The sequence below is a fragment of the Notechis scutatus genome, chromosome 4 (assembly GCF_049901735.1).
Source record: "Notechis scutatus isolate UNSWTSFEM ecotype Mainland chromosome 4, rNotScu1.2, whole genome shotgun sequence".
Classification (NCBI taxonomy): Eukaryota; Metazoa; Chordata; class Lepidosauria; order Squamata; family Elapidae; genus Notechis; species Notechis scutatus.
The window spans coordinates 127,945,389-127,963,440 of record NC_142012.1 but is presented as its reverse complement, the minus strand read 5'-3'; the positions used below and the strand labels follow the sequence as shown (position 1 = coordinate 127,963,440).

The 18,052-nt window shown below is 39.5% G+C and overlaps 1 protein-coding gene across 1 annotated transcript in view; it reads left to right on the top strand.

Annotated features, from left to right (window-relative positions):
- The first annotated feature begins 2,664 nt into the window (after positions 1-2,664).
- ETV5 (ETS variant transcription factor 5) overlaps positions 2,665-18,052 on the top strand; it is a 32,918-nt gene continuing 17,530 nt past the window's right edge. Inside the window, exons 1-5 of the mRNA XM_026689165.2 lie at positions 2,665-2,764; positions 4,496-4,637; positions 4,806-4,893; positions 4,973-5,020; positions 5,252-5,302. Coding sequence (XP_026544950.2) covers positions 4,593-4,637; positions 4,806-4,893; positions 4,973-5,020; positions 5,252-5,302 — 232 coding nt within the window. The 5' untranslated portion in view covers positions 2,665-2,764; positions 4,496-4,592. The remainder of the gene's footprint in view (positions 2,765-4,495; positions 4,638-4,805; positions 4,894-4,972; positions 5,021-5,251; positions 5,303-18,052) is intronic.

Sequence of the window (18,052 nt, the reverse complement as noted above, 5' to 3'; positions counted from 1 at the left end):
CGTGCATAAGCGCACCAACGTGCCTACCGTCCCTGTCCTATTGTTTCTCTTATTCTTCTTTTATTTTTCTTATATGTACCCATTTCATGTATTCACAACTATGTATACACTTATACTTATTATCTTGTAAACAATTGGCAAATCAAATAAATAAATAAAAATAAATAAATAAATATATAAGAATTACATCTGGAGTCACATTGCCAATGGTGATATTGACTGCTATCCAATCCAGTGAGACCTTTCTGATTATTACCTTCAAGGTGGAGGCAGGCTTTCAAATAAGACTCTGCAGAAAATGCTCCTTGAAATATAGAAAGAGAGGTCAGATCCTCAGACCACTGTATAATTGACAAAGAATGAGTTCCCTTCCAGCACCATAGAATATCCATCTTTTTGTGACCATGAAACCACACAATATTCATTCTACTTGTCCATCTGTAAATTTCCAAACCATCTGTATATAATTTAAGAGAATTTAAAGCATCTGCAAAAACCAATGAAATCTTTCAAAACAGCGTATATAAACCTCCGTCCCATAAGGAGCCGTTATAATATATAGCCATTTCATATAGGGAAAGCTGCATTTTAAATGTCATGGTATCAACAATTAGCTAAACTCAAATTTTCTTCCTGAATGGGCAAGTGTCCAACCCACTCAAAATAGCAATTTTCATTGGCTTCATCATAAGTTTAAATATTAATGTACGGAGCTCTATTGGCTGTCTGCCATCTTTCTGCCCCTTCTGCAATAAGATTTATGTTACATATCTTTATGGCATTTTTCTATTCTACACAACCAAACTGATACAATTTTCAGCAGCCCCATAAGTTTAAGCACAATTTAAAGCATAATTTAAAAACCTCATTAGGCAATCAACATCCAGCCAAGAACAACCACCAACAGATTCTGTACAACGCAGGTAGTCCTCAATTTACGACCATAATTGAGCCCAAAATTTCTGTTGTTAAGTGAGACATTTGCTAAGTGAGTTTGTTATGTGAACCACTGCAGCGGATGAGTTAGTAACCCGGTTGTTAAGTGAATCTGGCTTCCCCATTGACTTTGCTTTCAGAAGGTCACCAAAAAGTTGATCACGTGACTCCAGGACGTTGCAACCATCATAAATATGAGCCGGCTGCCAAAGTGTCTGAATTTGATCATATGATCATGGAGATGCTGCAAAGGTCGTAATTGTGAACCACGGTCCTAAGTCAGGGGTGGGCTGCTCCGGGTTCAGGTTCCTCTAGCTAAGATTCGGGCGCGGTTCGGTGGACCACCAAATCCCACCCCTGGCTGACCCCGCCCACCCACCCTACCCCTCCCAGGAGTCTCCACGCAGCCCATTTTGGATGAGAGATAAGTGCAGGGCCCATGCAGAGGCTTGGGGAGGGGGAACAAATAGGCCTCCTGGAGGCTCCGGAAGGCCGGAAATGGGCCTGTTTCCAGCCTCCGGAGAGGCTCTGGAGCCCAGGGGAGGCCATTTTCCTCCTTCCAGAGGCTCAAGGAAAGCCTCCTGTGCCTGAGGAAAGCGAAAACAGCCCCGCCCCCAGCTCTGCAGTGCAGGAGGCGGACTAGGCCACACCCACCATGGCCACGCCCACCCAGCAACCAGGCAGAGATCCGGTTGCTGACATTTTTGAAGCCCATCCTATGCCCTAAGTCCCTTTTCTCAGTGCGGTTGTAAGTGAACGGTCGCTAAATGAACAGTTGTAAGTGGAAGACTATTTGTATTATTTCCCACCCCCTCCAAAGCTTGTCCAGGAATTGTGTCTGGCGCCTAGAAGATCCAGCTGTGAAGTCTAAGGACAGAAACAACGGCTTCACTCCTAGGCAGAGGCCCCATCGGCTCAAACTCCCACCCAAGACGCTGCGCTTCATTGTTCGGGCTGGGCCCTGCGCCCATTTCCGAATGCCAGGACTCAACCCAGAACACGAAGAGGCCTGTATCCACCTCTGGCAAGTGGGAAGCCCAGGACCTCCGAAGACCCCCGACAACCGTGCGGGGAAGCCCGGAAGGGGATTCAAATTCTGCCTGCGTTCTTTTCAGGCAGACTCGGGACAAGGGAGCGGGACGTCCGCGGGTTTTGCAGCCTTGTCCCGAAAACCCGAGGACATCACAGGCATGCCAAATCCCCCAAAGCGGTTTTGAGCGGGGCTTTTCCGCTCAGCGTTCCCAGAGAACGCAGACCTTGGGACGCAATTCGCACGAAAGGGCGCCTTTCTCTTCGTCCCTCAAGCTCTCTGCTTTGAGGCAAGAAAGCCAAGGCAAACTCCAAGCACAGGGCCGGCGAGATCGGCCGAGCTTTGGAGCACAGCAGGCAAAACGCCACCGGGCTAAGCTATCGCTTTAAATCTGGCCCGGAGTCTGCCTCGCCCTCGGAACGCGAGATTATTTTTTCCCTCTCGCGCGCTCGCTCTTTTTTTATGAATGAAAGGCTTCACAACAAAAATATGTAAATTAAGGTCGACTTGATTGGCTCTATTTTCCCGAATGAAAAAAAAAAAAGTAAAAAGTTAGGGAGTTCATTGTTGCCGAGAGGCGGGTTTAGGATTGCTCTGGGAGGTGTTCTGACATCCGAGTGCGATTGGGTGCCTGGTAGGGTAAACAAGCTGTGATTGACAGGCCGTGGCAGGGTTGTGGGCCAATGGGGACGTGGCGAGGCGGACTCTGGAGGCCGTTCGGGGGCTTGGAGAGCAGCCCGAAGACGACACAGGGCTTCTAGCGACTGCACCGCGGCAGCGCGATAGTTCTAACGGCAGGTGAGGAGGGGCAAAGGCTCGCTTAGCCTTCAGGCTTGGGGTGGAAATCCGGGCCCAGGAGGCTAAACTGTGGGGTCGGTGGGCTCGTGAGTGCCGGTGGGCGGCGGGAGCGGGTTTTCGGGGGGACAGGTGCTTAAGGTGTCTGTCTCCAGGATGCTGAGGATTTGCGGAGAAGACCGTTGCGACTTTTAACTGGAGTCCGCTGGGATAAGGCCGGCTCTCGGGAGGGAATGGGAGCAAGGGTTGCAAGAATGCATGGAAAGAGACAGTATGGCGAAGAATTGCGAGGGAAAGCTGTACAGCCGCGCCGCCACTGGCTGCAGCAGGCACTGAGAGGATTGGTGCTTTTTTTTTTTTTTTTTTGAATGTGGGCGATTTTATGAATGGAGCTGGTTTTCTGTGAATGGAGCGCCTGAGTGCGGGGGCGGGGGCTGAACCTTTTCGCGGCGTTCTGCTCGGGGGAGGGGGGTGGTGTATCTGAAGGCGTTTAATGAATGGAGTGCGTCCCTTGTTATTGTGAATGAGGCCCCGCGCTAGGGTTCTAGTTACGCTGTACCTGCTCTGGTTGTTTGCTCTGCCATTCATAAAACTTAGGCCAGATTCGCGCGCGGCGCGGGGGAGGGGATTGTAAACTCTATTGTTTGGCTACGGGAAAGGTTTTTCAGGTTTTTTCACATAAGGTTCAAAAGAGGAAGAAGTAAAAACGGCGGCTATAATGCAAAAGGCGAAATAGTGAATATGCTGTTTTATCTTCCAGTTATTGCTTTAAATGTCAAACATTTTAAAACCGATAGGGTATTTTAGAAATTCGGGGTTTTCTCTAGATTTCTAGTTGACAATTTTTGGATTTTCTTGCTGGCATTTAGGAATAGCCTGCGACAGTTGATCTGCTAGGATAGAGCCGATCATAAGCTGTTTTCTTACCACCCCTGTGGTGCTGTAAAACTACAGCTTTTCCAGAAGCTTTTCTTTAGAGCATAAATGTTTTATCTTTGTCGACCATTTAGCAAAATCTGGCTGGACGAACTAGCTACAAAACTGCCTTGAAAAAAAAACCATTCACGGGCTACTTAAAAGTCTCGAAAATTCCACCAATAAAACAAGAACTGAGTTATTTAGTGCCCTCTCTCAGGAGTTATCTAAGATTTGTTAGTATTCTTTTGCTAAAACAGGAATACTTAAAAGGGTATCCATCCTGAATTTATTTTGTAGGAAGTTGAATATTGAATGAAAATTTAGTAAGCTCATGGTTAAGTTCTGGAAAATTACCTTCTCTTTCTATCTGAAACAGTGAGGCCTCGGGCATCTTTCATCTGAAAGCTGAGCTCTTACACAACAGAATTGATTTTCTTTGCACTTGTTGCTATTTATATTCTAGCTCTAGATCACATAGAAAGGAAAATGAACTTGAAAACCTATGACTCTGGCTTGTAATATATCGCTTTGTAATTGGCATTTGCTTTTTGTGCTGTCATAACTGTTTCCATAGTAATTCTGTGACACCACCAATAAAGTTGAGACCTATCATCTGTTGGTTGCAAAGAAAAATAAGATGAGGGTAAAAAAATGAATAAATATAATAAAAATTAGATGAAGAAAGGCACTGTAATGGGGAGTATAACAGATAATCTGCAAAAATTTCGAATTATGCTCACATACCGTTAGAGAAAGTCTGTTAAAATTTAATGGTTATGGGTTTTGTTTTTTTAAAAAAATCTCTCTTCTCTCCAGTTTTAAATCTTCCGGAGCTAGATTTTGAACCCTTCTTATCCTGGAATTGCTCAATGCTAAAACCATTCAAAGGAATATTTAAGAATCTGCAAACACAATGGATGGCTTTTATGACCAGCAAGTCCCTTTCATGGTTCCTGGGGTACGTCTTGTATGGTTATACATTTTATGCAACTGTTTTCTTTATGCATGAAAGTTCTCTACTAACACCTTCCCAAGTTTTTGTGCCAAGTTTTATTTATTTTATTTGCTGTTTGACCATTTGCCCTTTGTAGCTATTTTTTTTTCTTTCTTTTTTTTCTTTCATTAGAAATCTTGCACAGATGAATGTCGTGGAAGGCCAGTGAATGAAAGAAAAAGGAAATTTCAAGACACTGATCTGGCTCATGATTCTGAAGGTAGACTCATTACCATTCTTAATAGCACATCTAAACATTTTTGTAGCTTTTTAGTAGCCTTTTTTTTATTTTCTTTCAGAATTGTTTCAAGACCTTAGTCGGCTTCAGGAGGCTTGGTTAGCTGAAGGTAAATCCCATTGATATAATTTTCTACATTTTTATTGTTCTTTGTTGGCTGTTGATTATAGTTATCTGTGAAACATTCTTCTGCGGCTCTTTTCTATGCCTGTTTGAACCTTATCTGCAATGCAAACAAATGCATAGTCTTTAATATTGATCACAATTGTATTTTCCAAAATATTTGCAGTTTTTTTTTATTTAACAGAAACCCAGTTCATTTTTTTTTTCATTTTTGTAGCCCAAGTTCCTGATGATGAACAGTTTGTCCCAGATTTCCAGTCTGACAACTGTAAGTCACATTCTTAATCTTTGATTTTCTTGCCCTGTAGGCTACAAAAGATTATAAAATAGATGACTTGTTCCCTTGCGTTTGTGTGTCCCCTTTATTAATAGAATGCAATTCCGGCGGGTGCATGTTTATGGGATTTGTGAAGTCCGTGTGACTTGGAAGGGATGGGACTGAATAGGAAGGATGGTGTTGGAGACTCTATTCATAATGGCCTTGCTTTAACTGAAGAATTTTGGAACATTTGTGCGGAAATCTTTGAGGCTGTGCCTAACCTTGAATCCCGCAGAATCCTTTCAAGTCCCCATGAATACTTCATATTATAAGAGATATTTAAAATCCATTTGCCCGTGAGTATACAAAAGCACTCTCACCAGCCTTTTGCCTCTAATTCCCTCAGTGACTTTCCTAGCTGTTATAGCTGTAGCTCATGAAGCTATGAAGGACAAAGCTTTGCTGGTGAAACTTGAGCAGCTTTAGGGAGTATTAGTCATTGGCAAGCCACAGTTCTATGAAGGCAGCTACCAGAGTGCTCCCGCTGCATCACCAAGAGATTTCTGTCTTGTGTGCAGGGTTTAATAATCCTGTTTATACCTCTTAACACAAGCATGTTTTGTGCATAGTTTTCAGCCGTGGTCTTGATGTGTTGCAAGAAATGATGTTCTTAAACATCAGTGCTCAGACAGTATTTATTTGGGACAGGGGGCTTCTCTTATGTTTTTGATTTTGCTTAGCTGTTCTGGTTGCCACAGTATCTGAAGGCAAAAAAAAAACAAAAAACCATAGCCTGCAGAGGAACGGATTCTTGATTTCAGCTCTGTCACAGCATGCAGTGGAATATCTTGTGCTACAGTAAATGCATCTTAATTATTGTCTTTTGATTACTTTGAAGTGAGTGGGAAAGTTGCCATGAGAGCTTCTCCAGACAGGCAACACGTTTGCTGGGGTTTGCTTGTATGTGTGTGTGTGAAAGATTGTTTGTGTATGTGTGTGTCCCATCCCTCCTTTGGAGATGAAAGAGAGCCTGCAGTAATAAATTTTCTTTCTATGTTGACATTCTAGCCCAACCCTTCCAGTTCTTGCTGGGAGCAGTAGAAACTGAAATTAGGCTGTGTGCTAGGTTGTGTGGGAGGATCTGTTGTAGCAGAGGTGTGTTCAGATACCTCTCTCCAGGCTTAGCCAGCCCAGAACCTGAAGGATTATATGAAAAAAAAAAAAAAGAAATGTCTTCTAAAAAAAGATGGGTGGTCCCAGTAAACCTAGCTTTCTTGTGTTGGAGAAGACAACAGTACATTAATGGTGATCAGCATTCATGATAACCATGTTAATGCCAGAAAATATTTCCATTGGAAGCAGCTTTACATATGAACAAATGGGTTTTTGCCTGGAATGGTAATTTGTTTGGTTAATACAGTGTTAAATCCTTCTGGATTTGGATTTTTTTAAAAAAGTATCTCTAATTAAATGGTTAAAAAAAAACACTACGCTGTACAATATGGGTACCCAAACATCTGAGAGTCATGCCTTAAAAGTAGCTAATGGAGCAGGACAAAAATTAGAGTCAATTTATATTGTACTAAATTTAATTTAAATGTAATATAATTAATATGGCATTGTTTTCATGATTTTCTTCATCAATCACATTAAAAGTTCAATTTAGTAATACCTTTTGGAGGTTTCTGAAGACTGTGACAGAGGTTTTCAGGAGGCACATGAAGCCTTGCAAACTCAAGCTAAGACATCCAAGTCAAACTATAAATTAGGTATACTATAACTGATCAAATGCTATCAACACAGTTCTACAGAATTCACTACGAGGTGTTATAGTAATTTGGGGAGGGTTGAGTTATTGCCTTTTTTTAGAAAGATATCTGGAGAGGAAAATCTACAGATCAAAGATCTCTCCTGCATTTGTGAAACCCAGTAGCAATAAAGCTTGCTATAAAGAAGAGGAATACTATAATATAAGAAGTAAATGAATAAAGGGCACCATTTGCACATTTAATGCTTTTTTCAAGCTCTGCTAGCATGGCACAGATTTACAGTGTATGATTCATGGCTAAATTATTATTGTGGATTCTGGCACAAAAATAAACTGGTATGACTATTGGGTTAATCATAAACATATTTACTTAGAAGTAAATCCCATTTAAACTGGTGAGGCTTTGGGCCAAGTGAATGGATATTGTGTTGGAGTTATTAAGGATACGGTTGAATCTGTTCTTGTTTTAAATGCTTGTCTGCTCTGCGGGGGATTAGCGTAAGTGTTTTAAATGTATTTTAAATTCTGGGAGATAATGTTGGAAGATTTTTCTTTCTTTTGATGCTTCTGATTATATAATTGCATAAATTCAAATTCTGGAGTACCTGTTTATATAGAATGCTTAAAGTATAATTTTTATGAAAGCAAAGGCACCAGTATGTCTCTGTGTGTGTCTTCCTCTAATTTAAAACTGTTGAAACAGTAAGAACAGCAGCTATAAGTACTTTCCCCAATCTAGTATTTTCCAGATGTCTTAGACACAGCTTCCTTCACAAGAAGAAAACAAGTTGAGATAGGCTGCTATAAGTTAACATTACTTAAAAAAACCTATTTTTGATCTTATTGTCTCTATCCTTTTTAAAGTGCTTGTATCTTAATACGCATTTCCTCTTTTTTATTTATTTTTTAATGAAGAAAGATACAGTTGATAGCATTTGTTGTGTTGGTTCCGAATTGTTTCCTTCCTTGTGGTAACAATTTGATTTAGGGAAGAAAGTTTCTTTCCCTAGGGTAACAGTAACATAAATGCATAGTTAGCACTATGTGGTGGGACACGTCCATTGGAGGATGGGTGCTTCTGATATTACTTGTGACAAAACTTCTCTCTTTTTTTTGCCCCGTCTGCACAACTGCATTGCTGGGTGACCATTTACAAATTCTTAAAAGAAAGTATGTCTTCTACCTCATTATTTTCTTGGATCCTCTGAATGTGAATGATCTGGAATATCCACAGTGGAAAGGGGTGGTACAAAGACCCCTCGTGTTGGGTTCAAATAGTACAGGTAGTCCTTGACTTGCAATAGTTCATTTAGTGACCCTTTGAAGTTACAGCAGCACTGAAAAAAGTGACCCGTGGTGATTTTTCACACTTATGACCTTTGTGGCAACTCCATGATTATGGGATCAAAATTCAGGCACTTGGCAACCGACTCATTTTATGACGGTTACAGTGCCCTGGGGTCGTGTGAACCCCTTTTGAAAAGCAAAGTCAATGGGGAAGCCAGATTCACTTAACAACCATGTTACTAACTTAAAATGTGTGGTGATTCACTTAACAACTGCAGTAAAAAAAGGTCTTGAAGTGGAGCAAAACAACTGTCTCACTTAGCAACATAAAGCTCGGCCTCAATTGTGGTCATAAGTCGAGGACTACCTGTAGTGCAAATATTTTAAATAATTTTTTGATAAAGAAATAATAACAAATAAAGAAAAGCTGCTTGCTTGGCTTCGTAGGTATTAAGCAAAGCTCTGAAGCTTTTGTGCACTTTTACAGAGGAGTAACTGGGGAAGCCAGATGTGTCTCTTGTGATGGTTCTAAATCGGGAAGATTTTTTCCCCTCCCTGGAAAAAGAATTATCCATTTGTTCTTTCTGAATAAGAGCAACAGAGCAGAATACCTAAGCACTTTTTCCCTAACTTCCAAATGTTTTTCATTCTGATGTATGAATTGCTTCATTTGGGCTATTGGGAATTCTTTTTTGGCTAGGGTCCGGCTTTACAGCCTGCAGTCTGGGCTTGCTCCAAAATGTATGCTGGTCATTAAAATTGCAGTGAAAATTGCCATTTTATTACTAGTCTATGTCAGAAGAATTGTTTAGTTCTGCTTCTGCTGAACAGTTCTGTTTGGCATTTAAAAAATAAAGAATTGCATTTCCTTTTCCTCGTCAGGAAACGGGGTGCAATTTTTGTGTTATGGTTTATTTTAACTGATGTTGTTTCAAGCTTGCCTTGTCTTCGAGGCTCTGATTTTTTTCATGTAGAGAAGATTTTCAACAAGGAAAGTTAAGCATGTGATCTCATAACATGGTATAATCTAGCTGCATGATATGATTCAGCTAGTTATTTCATTTGATTTATATGAGGAAAAAGTTGAATGAGAAGAGGCAAGTCTTTGCAATTCTTTAACTGAACTGAGCAGCCTCCTCCTAACTGCAGTTTAGTTTTGACTCTATTTTGGCATCAGAGAATGGGGCAAAGCCACAATGGCATAAAGCACAAGATGTACAACATAGTTGGTGCTGTTTCAGCATTATTTGTTTACTTTGCTACTGCCTGTGTACAGCGGGCAAGATTAAAAACATAAGACACCACTCACTCTAATAATCTTATATTCCTGGCTTTGATCTGATGTGATCCACTGATACAAATCACTCTTAATTATAATGAGGATATTAGACCATATATTTTCTCAGTACATGTATGCAGATATACAAATGTGTGTGCATGTGTTTACACGTGTGTGTGTGTGTGTGTGTGTGTGTCTGTAATATAATTTGAAGGCACTCCAGAACTCTTTCACTGGGTATTGGCATGAGGGACCAGACTCAATATTGCACGCTTCAAAGTCAACTTTCCTGCTATTTATAATTATTTTTATCAAGCAACACTGTAACTATTGCAGATTATAGAAATGGATTAAGTTTCATTGTTTCCTTGGCGTTTCAAAGGGAAAAAAATGATTTCCTTTTTTTGTTCTTGGCTTATTATTGAAGGTTTTTAAAATATTTGGCAGTAATCTGTTTAAAATACTTTTCCCCTTTTCCCTTTCACTCCAATTGAATGTTAGCAAGAAGTTACATAAACAAGGTTAAATATGCCTGGAAGAGCCGGCTTGATATATTGGTTAAGAAACTGGGAGATAGTGAGTTCTAGTCCTGTCTTGGGCACAAAGCCAGCTGGGTGACCTTGGGCTACTCAATCTGCCTCCGCCCTAGGAAAGTGGCAGTGGCAAGCTACTTCCCAAAAGCCTTGCCAAGAAAACTGCAGGGAGTAGTCCAACAGTTGTGAGGATCCAACACAATTCTAGTTTAGCCCTTTTCCGGTTTTTGTTTTCATCCAGCAGATCTTTGCATAAGCCATTTGTTTTACCAAGAGGGGGGAGAGGAAAAAATATCCCTAACTGAAATATGAAAAGCTGGTCTGCCCAGACAAGTTCTAGATAGCTTCCTAAAATGTTTGATTGTAAATTTGTGTAACCCTTTGTATGAAGAGATCTTCCTCGGGAGGGAGGGAGGATGGGAGAGAGAGAGATTGGTTGATTATTCAATTGGGCAGCAGTGAAACTGTCTCCTGTAATCTGAAGTACTCCAGGTAGCATGGACTATAAATCCTGTCATCCCAATTCAGCAAACTAAGTTGTGCCCCAACAGATTTGGAAGGCAACAGATTGTTGGCTATCAAGGGAAAGTTTTTAGGTGTTAAAAAAATAGGAGTACTTTCCTATTGAACACCATGTTGCCTAAGATTTATGTTTATTCAAGTTTAAATGTATATGAAAATTTCTAAATTAGTACTAGAATTTATTTAAATTTCATAGAAGACAATGCTAAACAATTTTCCATCAATATTTCATTAAGTAATGAAATTAATACTTTGTTGTTTAGTCTTACAGCATCCCAAATCAATAGTTCCTCTTTAGTTAGTATTAATTTCCCCTTAGCTGAGAACAAATGTGAAAGAATGCACAAAACTAATATCTGGTTGGTCTTTTCCTGATCCATTTTAGCATGGTAATTTTTGCATCAAATTCAAAATTTGATAGAGTGTAATTTAAAAAATAGCCAAGAGTGATTTCTGAGTCCATCTCCAGTTCCAGCCTAGATCAGACTTAAAAATATAATAGGTCTCTGTTCAGTTAATCACATACATATCCAGTAATCATTATAATACATTCAATTATACTTCCAATACCTGTAATCTGCAATAATGCCCTGTTCTGAGGATGTGTGCAATGGGTGGAGCTGTATACTGTGATGGGGAAGGGTGAGGAGACTGTAAGATTATTTGATTTATATACTTATAACTATCTCAGAGCATTTAGGGTTGTTTCCAGTGATAAAACCACTAACATTTCAAAACATTAAAATAAGCTTAGAACTAAAAGATTATTATTAATGGTAAAACTATTTAAAACCAGCTTTGATAGGGTCATTCAAGTATCAAAATAAACAGGCATTTAGCCACTTTCTGCCAAAAGAGGGGCCCATTTCTCCAAAGCTCTGATGCTGCTATTGAAAAAGTTTGTCATAAACATATCGTCTAGCACAGGATTGTTAAACTCAAGACCCCCAGGCCGGATCTGGCCCACGGGGTACTTAGATGTGGCCCATGGGACCACCCTGGAAACAGGGAAGGTCTGGTCTGTGGAGCTCCGTTTTCACTGGCAGAGGGTTGCCGGAGGCTGTCACAGCTGAAAACAGAGTTTGGGAGCCAATTTTTGCTGGCAGAATGCTTGGGCCACCACCGATGCCCCCAACATGTGCCGTCAAGATGGCCACGCCCACCCCGGCCATGCCCACCCTGCTCCCCAAGGTCAAGCACAACCCTGATGCTGCCCTCAATGAAATCGACTTTGACACCCCTGGTCTAGCAGCTTCACGCGGTCAGCAGTCACTCACTCCTCAGCAGCTCTGAAATTGTGATATGGTCAGTACTGAATGTGGCACTGTTTCAAATATCCAGGTCCAGACCATTTGAGATAAAGATAAATATCAGCATATTAAATTGGGTCTGGTACACTGTTGAAAGCCACTGTTATACCCACAGAGCTGAAATGACATATTCCCATATTCTGTGCTCATATCCTTTCCTGGCTGCAGTATCCTGCACCAATTGTAGTCTCAACTGACTTCCAACAGCAGCTGTGCATAAAATGGATTAGAATAATCCAGCCAGAAGATTACCAGTCTGTACATTGCTGAGGTCAGGCTATTTTCATCCAGAAATGGCTGCAGTTAACTTACAAGTTGTACATAAATGTTTCTAGTCATTAAGATCATATTTAAATCCACTGACAATTCGAAATCCAAGAGCACTCCCAAATCCTGCATTTTTTTACTACATGACAGGAGTACAAATTGGGTAACTTAGAAAAGAGTTTTTAAAAAACCCTTTTCTCTTTATGTTAATAGGGTCTATACTCTGTTCCAACCTTGATTCCATCACAATCATTGGGAATATTGTAGCTGTCGTCTAATTTAACCCAGCTGTAATCTGGAACCCAAGACTGGGAGCTACTATTCTAGAACTCTTGCCCCTTCCAAAGCCTATTTTTTGCTCCTACTTTCAGCAACCAAACTTCTCTGCCAATTATTCATGCTGTGGTAGTTCTTGAACAAGTGTGTTACACTGGGATTATAGTTTAAACTTCTTAATTCTTGACATAAATGGGGATACAAGAACTGCTTAAAGGCATTGAGGGAGTAGGACATCCACAAGCATTAAGACAAATGGGTTTAATGGGCAGCAAATAAAAAGTTGCTTTTTAAAATATGTTTTACGGGTTTTTTTCTTTCTCCTTGTCAAGGGGCATTTCCGGACCTCACCACAAGTTGTGTTGCACAATCATTTGGGTTTGCAGTGAACTCTGTGAAATAGCTAGCTCCTTCTTATTTATTCAGGACATTTCTGCAGTGTTTGAATTCCTTACATAAACATCCACAGTACAAGCTCCTCTGTGTAGGACAGCTGGTCTCTGTTATAATCTTAAGTGTCATTTCCCTTCTCCTGATTGGTAGTGCTCAGCTGTGAGGATAGAGGGTTTTTTGTGAATGGATGGACTATTCCAAATTGGTTGTGAATGGAGGGCGGTGCCTTCTTTCAGCCTTCCCCCCCTCCTCCTTCAATGAATAACTAAGCTCCATTGTGCTGCTGGCAGAAAAACAACAGTTCAAACAACACAGAGATTGTTGGAAAGAAACATGCTTGTGACTGACAGCTGGAACACCTCCAATGTGAGTTTCCTGCTGTTTAGCAAGGCCCTGCCTAATAGGAAGAGGGTTGGGAGAGGGGAGAGGGAAATTTTAAGGGGAAAAAATTAACACTTGAAATACCAGAAGACAGCCAATATGAGTAGTGACTAGAGACATGTACAGTAGTTCTTTTTTTAAAAAAGCACATTTTAATTATCTTGAATTGGTGGGAGACAAAAGGTAGCTGGAGCCTTTCCTTGAAAATGAATTCTGGCCTTAATTTTGCCCTTGAGAAGTATGCCAAGAAGCTCTGAGATCTCCTATTTTGTCTTCCTACATAATTAATTATTTGGATAGATCCCACTTCTGTTTCTCAGATTCATTCCTCAGAAGTGATCCACAATGCAGGAGTCAGTGTTTCTAAATCTCTTGCAAAGACAAGACTACTAATTGTTTAGTGATGCCCGAAAGCTGTCACATCCGGGCAACCCCCTCATGGTGCAGTAGCTGTGTACTTAGTCTTAGGGGATGGGGGGTGGATAATACTCCACTTCTGGCTAAGTAAAGCTGTTTTGTTCAGTCACTATTTAGGTAGAAAATTCCGATGCGTATGCCTTTTCCTTAAATGTCTCCTAGAAATTATGTTAAATATGTATTGATTGTTTTAAAAGTTAAGGGTATCAGAGCTTCATGGACTAATAGTAGGATAATGGTACATGTGTATGTCTATATATGTACATACACATTTTAAGTGTTACCAAAAGTGAACCCATTTAGTCATTAAAAATGAGCCTATTGCAAGTCCCTCCTCTTTTTGAATTACTTGGATCATGGATCCTTGTAATGCCTTTACTATTTGAAATGACTTTCATCTTGTTTACTTCCATTGTTTACTGTGCTCAGAGAATAATTTAGTTGCTATTGGCTTTTAATGATATGGACTTTAATTTTACTGTTTACATTAAGAATTTACTTTTGTTTCTGTATTTGTATTTCTTTTACCACACCCAGACTTCATTAATGCTAAGATAGATTAAAATAATACCAAATAAACTATATGTTCTTTTGTCACATAATTTGAAATTTTCCTAAAGAAATTTATAGAAGGAATGAAAGTTGGAATGTGCTTTCTTTGAAGGTTTCAAACTAAGTCCAGGACTTGCTAGCTTTCATGTTATTTAGAGATTGAATAATTGAAGTAGGAAAGTGTGCTTCCAAAATATAAAAATTGAATATACTTTTTTTCCAAATGCTCTAAACATCTGGATAATTCAGATATGGTTTACAAATATTGCATGCACCAGGTTCCAGGTTTAATTTCTTGCAGTTCTAGATGGGCTGGGAAGAGAACCCTTATCAGAGTATTTGAAGATCAGCTAACATTCAGGGACTTGGTTCACACATTGTGCTGAGCTAGAGTTCCTTGAACCCATAATTCAGAGATTATGTGCAAGTTCCAAGGGTCTTTGTTGCCTCTTCTGTGTCTTCCCAAATTGTGCCACTAAAATTCAGCAGGGGGGCAGGACAGGGATGATTTGTTGCTTTTTTCTCCAAATTAGAACTGACATGAGCAATTGTCCAATAGATTAACCTATCTGTTTTTAATTTTCAAAAGCAATCTTTGAAAGAAGGCCAAAAAAATCTCAGTCTTGCCTCCTACAGCTTTGCCATCTCCTTTCTTCCAGTGGCCCTTAGTGCCACTCCAAAATTATAACCTTGCCTCCCGTGTTAAATATTACTTAACAATGGTGCATTTAATAAAACAAAACTGCTCAGGCTACAACTTGAGGCAAACCACAACTCATCTTTTATAAACCATATTAGCTGTGTTTACACAATCCACAGTCAGAAGTAAATCATGTTGTGTAGTAGTGTAACATGTCAACCCATTCCATATAGACAGTCCTGGGTTAGGTGGTTTAATAGACTGAATACTACACCGGTGCTATGTAATTTCTTTCTTTTCCCTTTTGCTGAACCAACATTTCAGGTAAAACATTTTTCTTGTGAGGGGAAAAACAGCATTAGTTCTACTTTGAAATGTGTCCAGCTAGATGCTTGATCAACTCATTCTTGGCTTGAGGCTTTTTCCAGTACCACGATAAATCTGCCATGTAGCTGTTCTCCAAAGGTGGGGGGAGCATTGAGGACAAGTTCCTGTAAGGATAATTAGCTCTAGTATGAAATGAGGACAGCCACTAAGATTGAAAGCAGGTATTGGAATCATAATGCAGCAAGTGCTAGGGAACTGGTATGTGATAACCCAGCTGAATCTTGGGTTGTACAAATGGGTATTCTCTTGAGTTACTTTGATAATATTGGTATAGAAGTAACTGCATTAGACTATTCTCCCTGGCAACCTTCCCTTCCCCGTGGCCCTAAATATAGTTTAACCCTTTGCTATGATTCAAGCAATGGTCAATCCTTGAAATGCCTTCTTTGGTCCTCCACATTTAACACCAGTTTTTCAGGGTATGTTCAGATTGGTGCATAAACATATCCCAGTTGGACTTAAATGGCAGAGTACAGCTGATCAGCATATAAATGATGAATAGTCAGAGATGCTGTGTGCATTTCTTTCCATGGGTGCTTGCCAAATGCTAACTTGTATTGAGAAGAAGCAGGCAAGACTCATGTCCTCTGCTAATTTATGGCATCAGTCTAACTGGGCATGTTCCTTTTCCATCTTGTTTTGTATTGTAGCTTAAAAGATTGCACTCAAGATGCTTCCTTGAAACAAAAAGGCTGTTATTCTATCTTAGAGTCAAATTACTTATGCTGACCTGCAATTCTAAATCAACAATTTGATGTATCCAACATGATGGCAAATCTGATGTTTTCCAGGCGATTTGGGTTGGGTTTCTTAATAACTAAGACTGATGAGAACTGAAGTTCAAAGTGTCTGGAGAATAGCACTTTTAGGAAGTGTGATGTATTCACTGGCACCTCATGAATAAAGCTACATAATGTCAAATTCTGCAATCTATGTGGCTTCAAAAAACATCTTCCAGGCATAGATTGTGACTGTATACATGATCCAGTTTACATTTCTTTAAGTGTACAGTACACTTGCCTAACTGGGAATGTTTAAAAAAAAAAGCCCAGTAAAAATCTGTATTTAAAAGAGCTAAACATGAAAGAAACATACTGTAAAAGTTATCTACTCTCTTATTGGTATACCCAGATAGATGATCTCATCCCAATAGGAGCATCTGCTATGCTATTTAAAATAAGTAGGGGAAAGCAAGCACCAATAGAACAACAATATCTTTAATATAGTCATCAATACATTGTTAAAGTAGCCATCGGCTAAAATAAAGAATCTAATCCCCCTATGAAAACAAATTATCTCCTATGTTAGGTTGACAGAGGCTTTGCTACAAACAGTATGGAACTTGCCAGTTTGACTTGGCAGTGTTGCTGAATCCACATAATCCTGGTTTCTAACCATCATGGTAGATTTTAGCGTGGCTTGCTTTTTGTTGATCCAGTTTTAGTATAAACAAACTACTTTTATGCAACTTGCATTGGTGCTCAAACTGTCTTGTAAAATAATACAAAGATACCACTGTCTGTTCAGTGATTTGTATGCTCAAAGTACGTTTCAAAAAACCTGATCCCGTGGAAGCTTTTGTTGAATTCAGAGCTGTGTATTTTTAGAGCCAGTTAAGCTGGGAGTTGTCATGACTAGTATTGAAGCAAGGTGTTTCTTCCTAATGAGGTCATTTCCTACTTTGAAATTGATCTCCCAGCCTTGGCATAGATAGATAGTTCTTCTTGTCAAATCTTGCTTAGAAATGTCAATGCTGTGAAAAATGATTCCCTCTCCAAAGTATGTGGGAATGTCAGGATACCTTATCTTTTTTCCTTTTAGTGGCAAACAAGGATGGGCACTTGCTCAAATCAGTTAGGTCTCCTGGCATTTCCGCAGTATTTTGTTACATCAGCATAAAGACAGATTCAAGGTGCAGAGTTTTATTGCATTCAGGGCACCCTGTGCAATGGTTATACTGTGTTTAATTGAAAGTACTTCTCCCACCATCTTGTTTTTATTTTATTTTATTTTAGTTTTAAACAGTTTTAATTGTTGGTTGTATGCCACCCAGTCATCTTCTGGGAAATAGGCAGCCATATGCTTTTTTTTTTTAAATAAATGTATGCATACATACCTACAGTGATCTCAGAAATCTGTGTACCTACAAAGTATTAATTATGAATACTAGAATTCATGGATTTAACATATTTTCCTTTTCATTAAGTTGGGGTTAGAGTTTAATATTTCAACTGCATAAATAATTCAAAGTATGTTTAGTCCATTCTTTGTTTTCCAGTATTGATTTTTTGTTCAATATTCAGCTGCAGTCAAGCATGGTGTTATATTCTAATAGTTCTCAGTTTTATGCTTTGTGTTGGGAAGCTGGATTGACATAATTCACTTATGTTCACAATTTTGTGCTCTTGGTTTTCCTTCTTGTTTAGACAATATCAGATCTAACTCCAGGAATGAGAAATCAAAAATCTTTCTTTTTCTGGACAATTGCCAACCCAATTCTCATTAGTAGCCTTATTTTTTCCATCACTTCCTTTCATATTGCTGCTGCAACTAGTTCTGTTTGCTGCTACTCAGCACTTAATTTTTTCTTTTCTGGATATTAACATGAAGAAATTGTATATCATTTATAAAGTACCCATATGGACAATAATAATTATAGAAACTAAAATGTGCATTCCTGTAAGATTCAGTAACATTTTAAAGTAAAGATGTATTATATATACTGTCACTCAGGATCTATAAGTAAC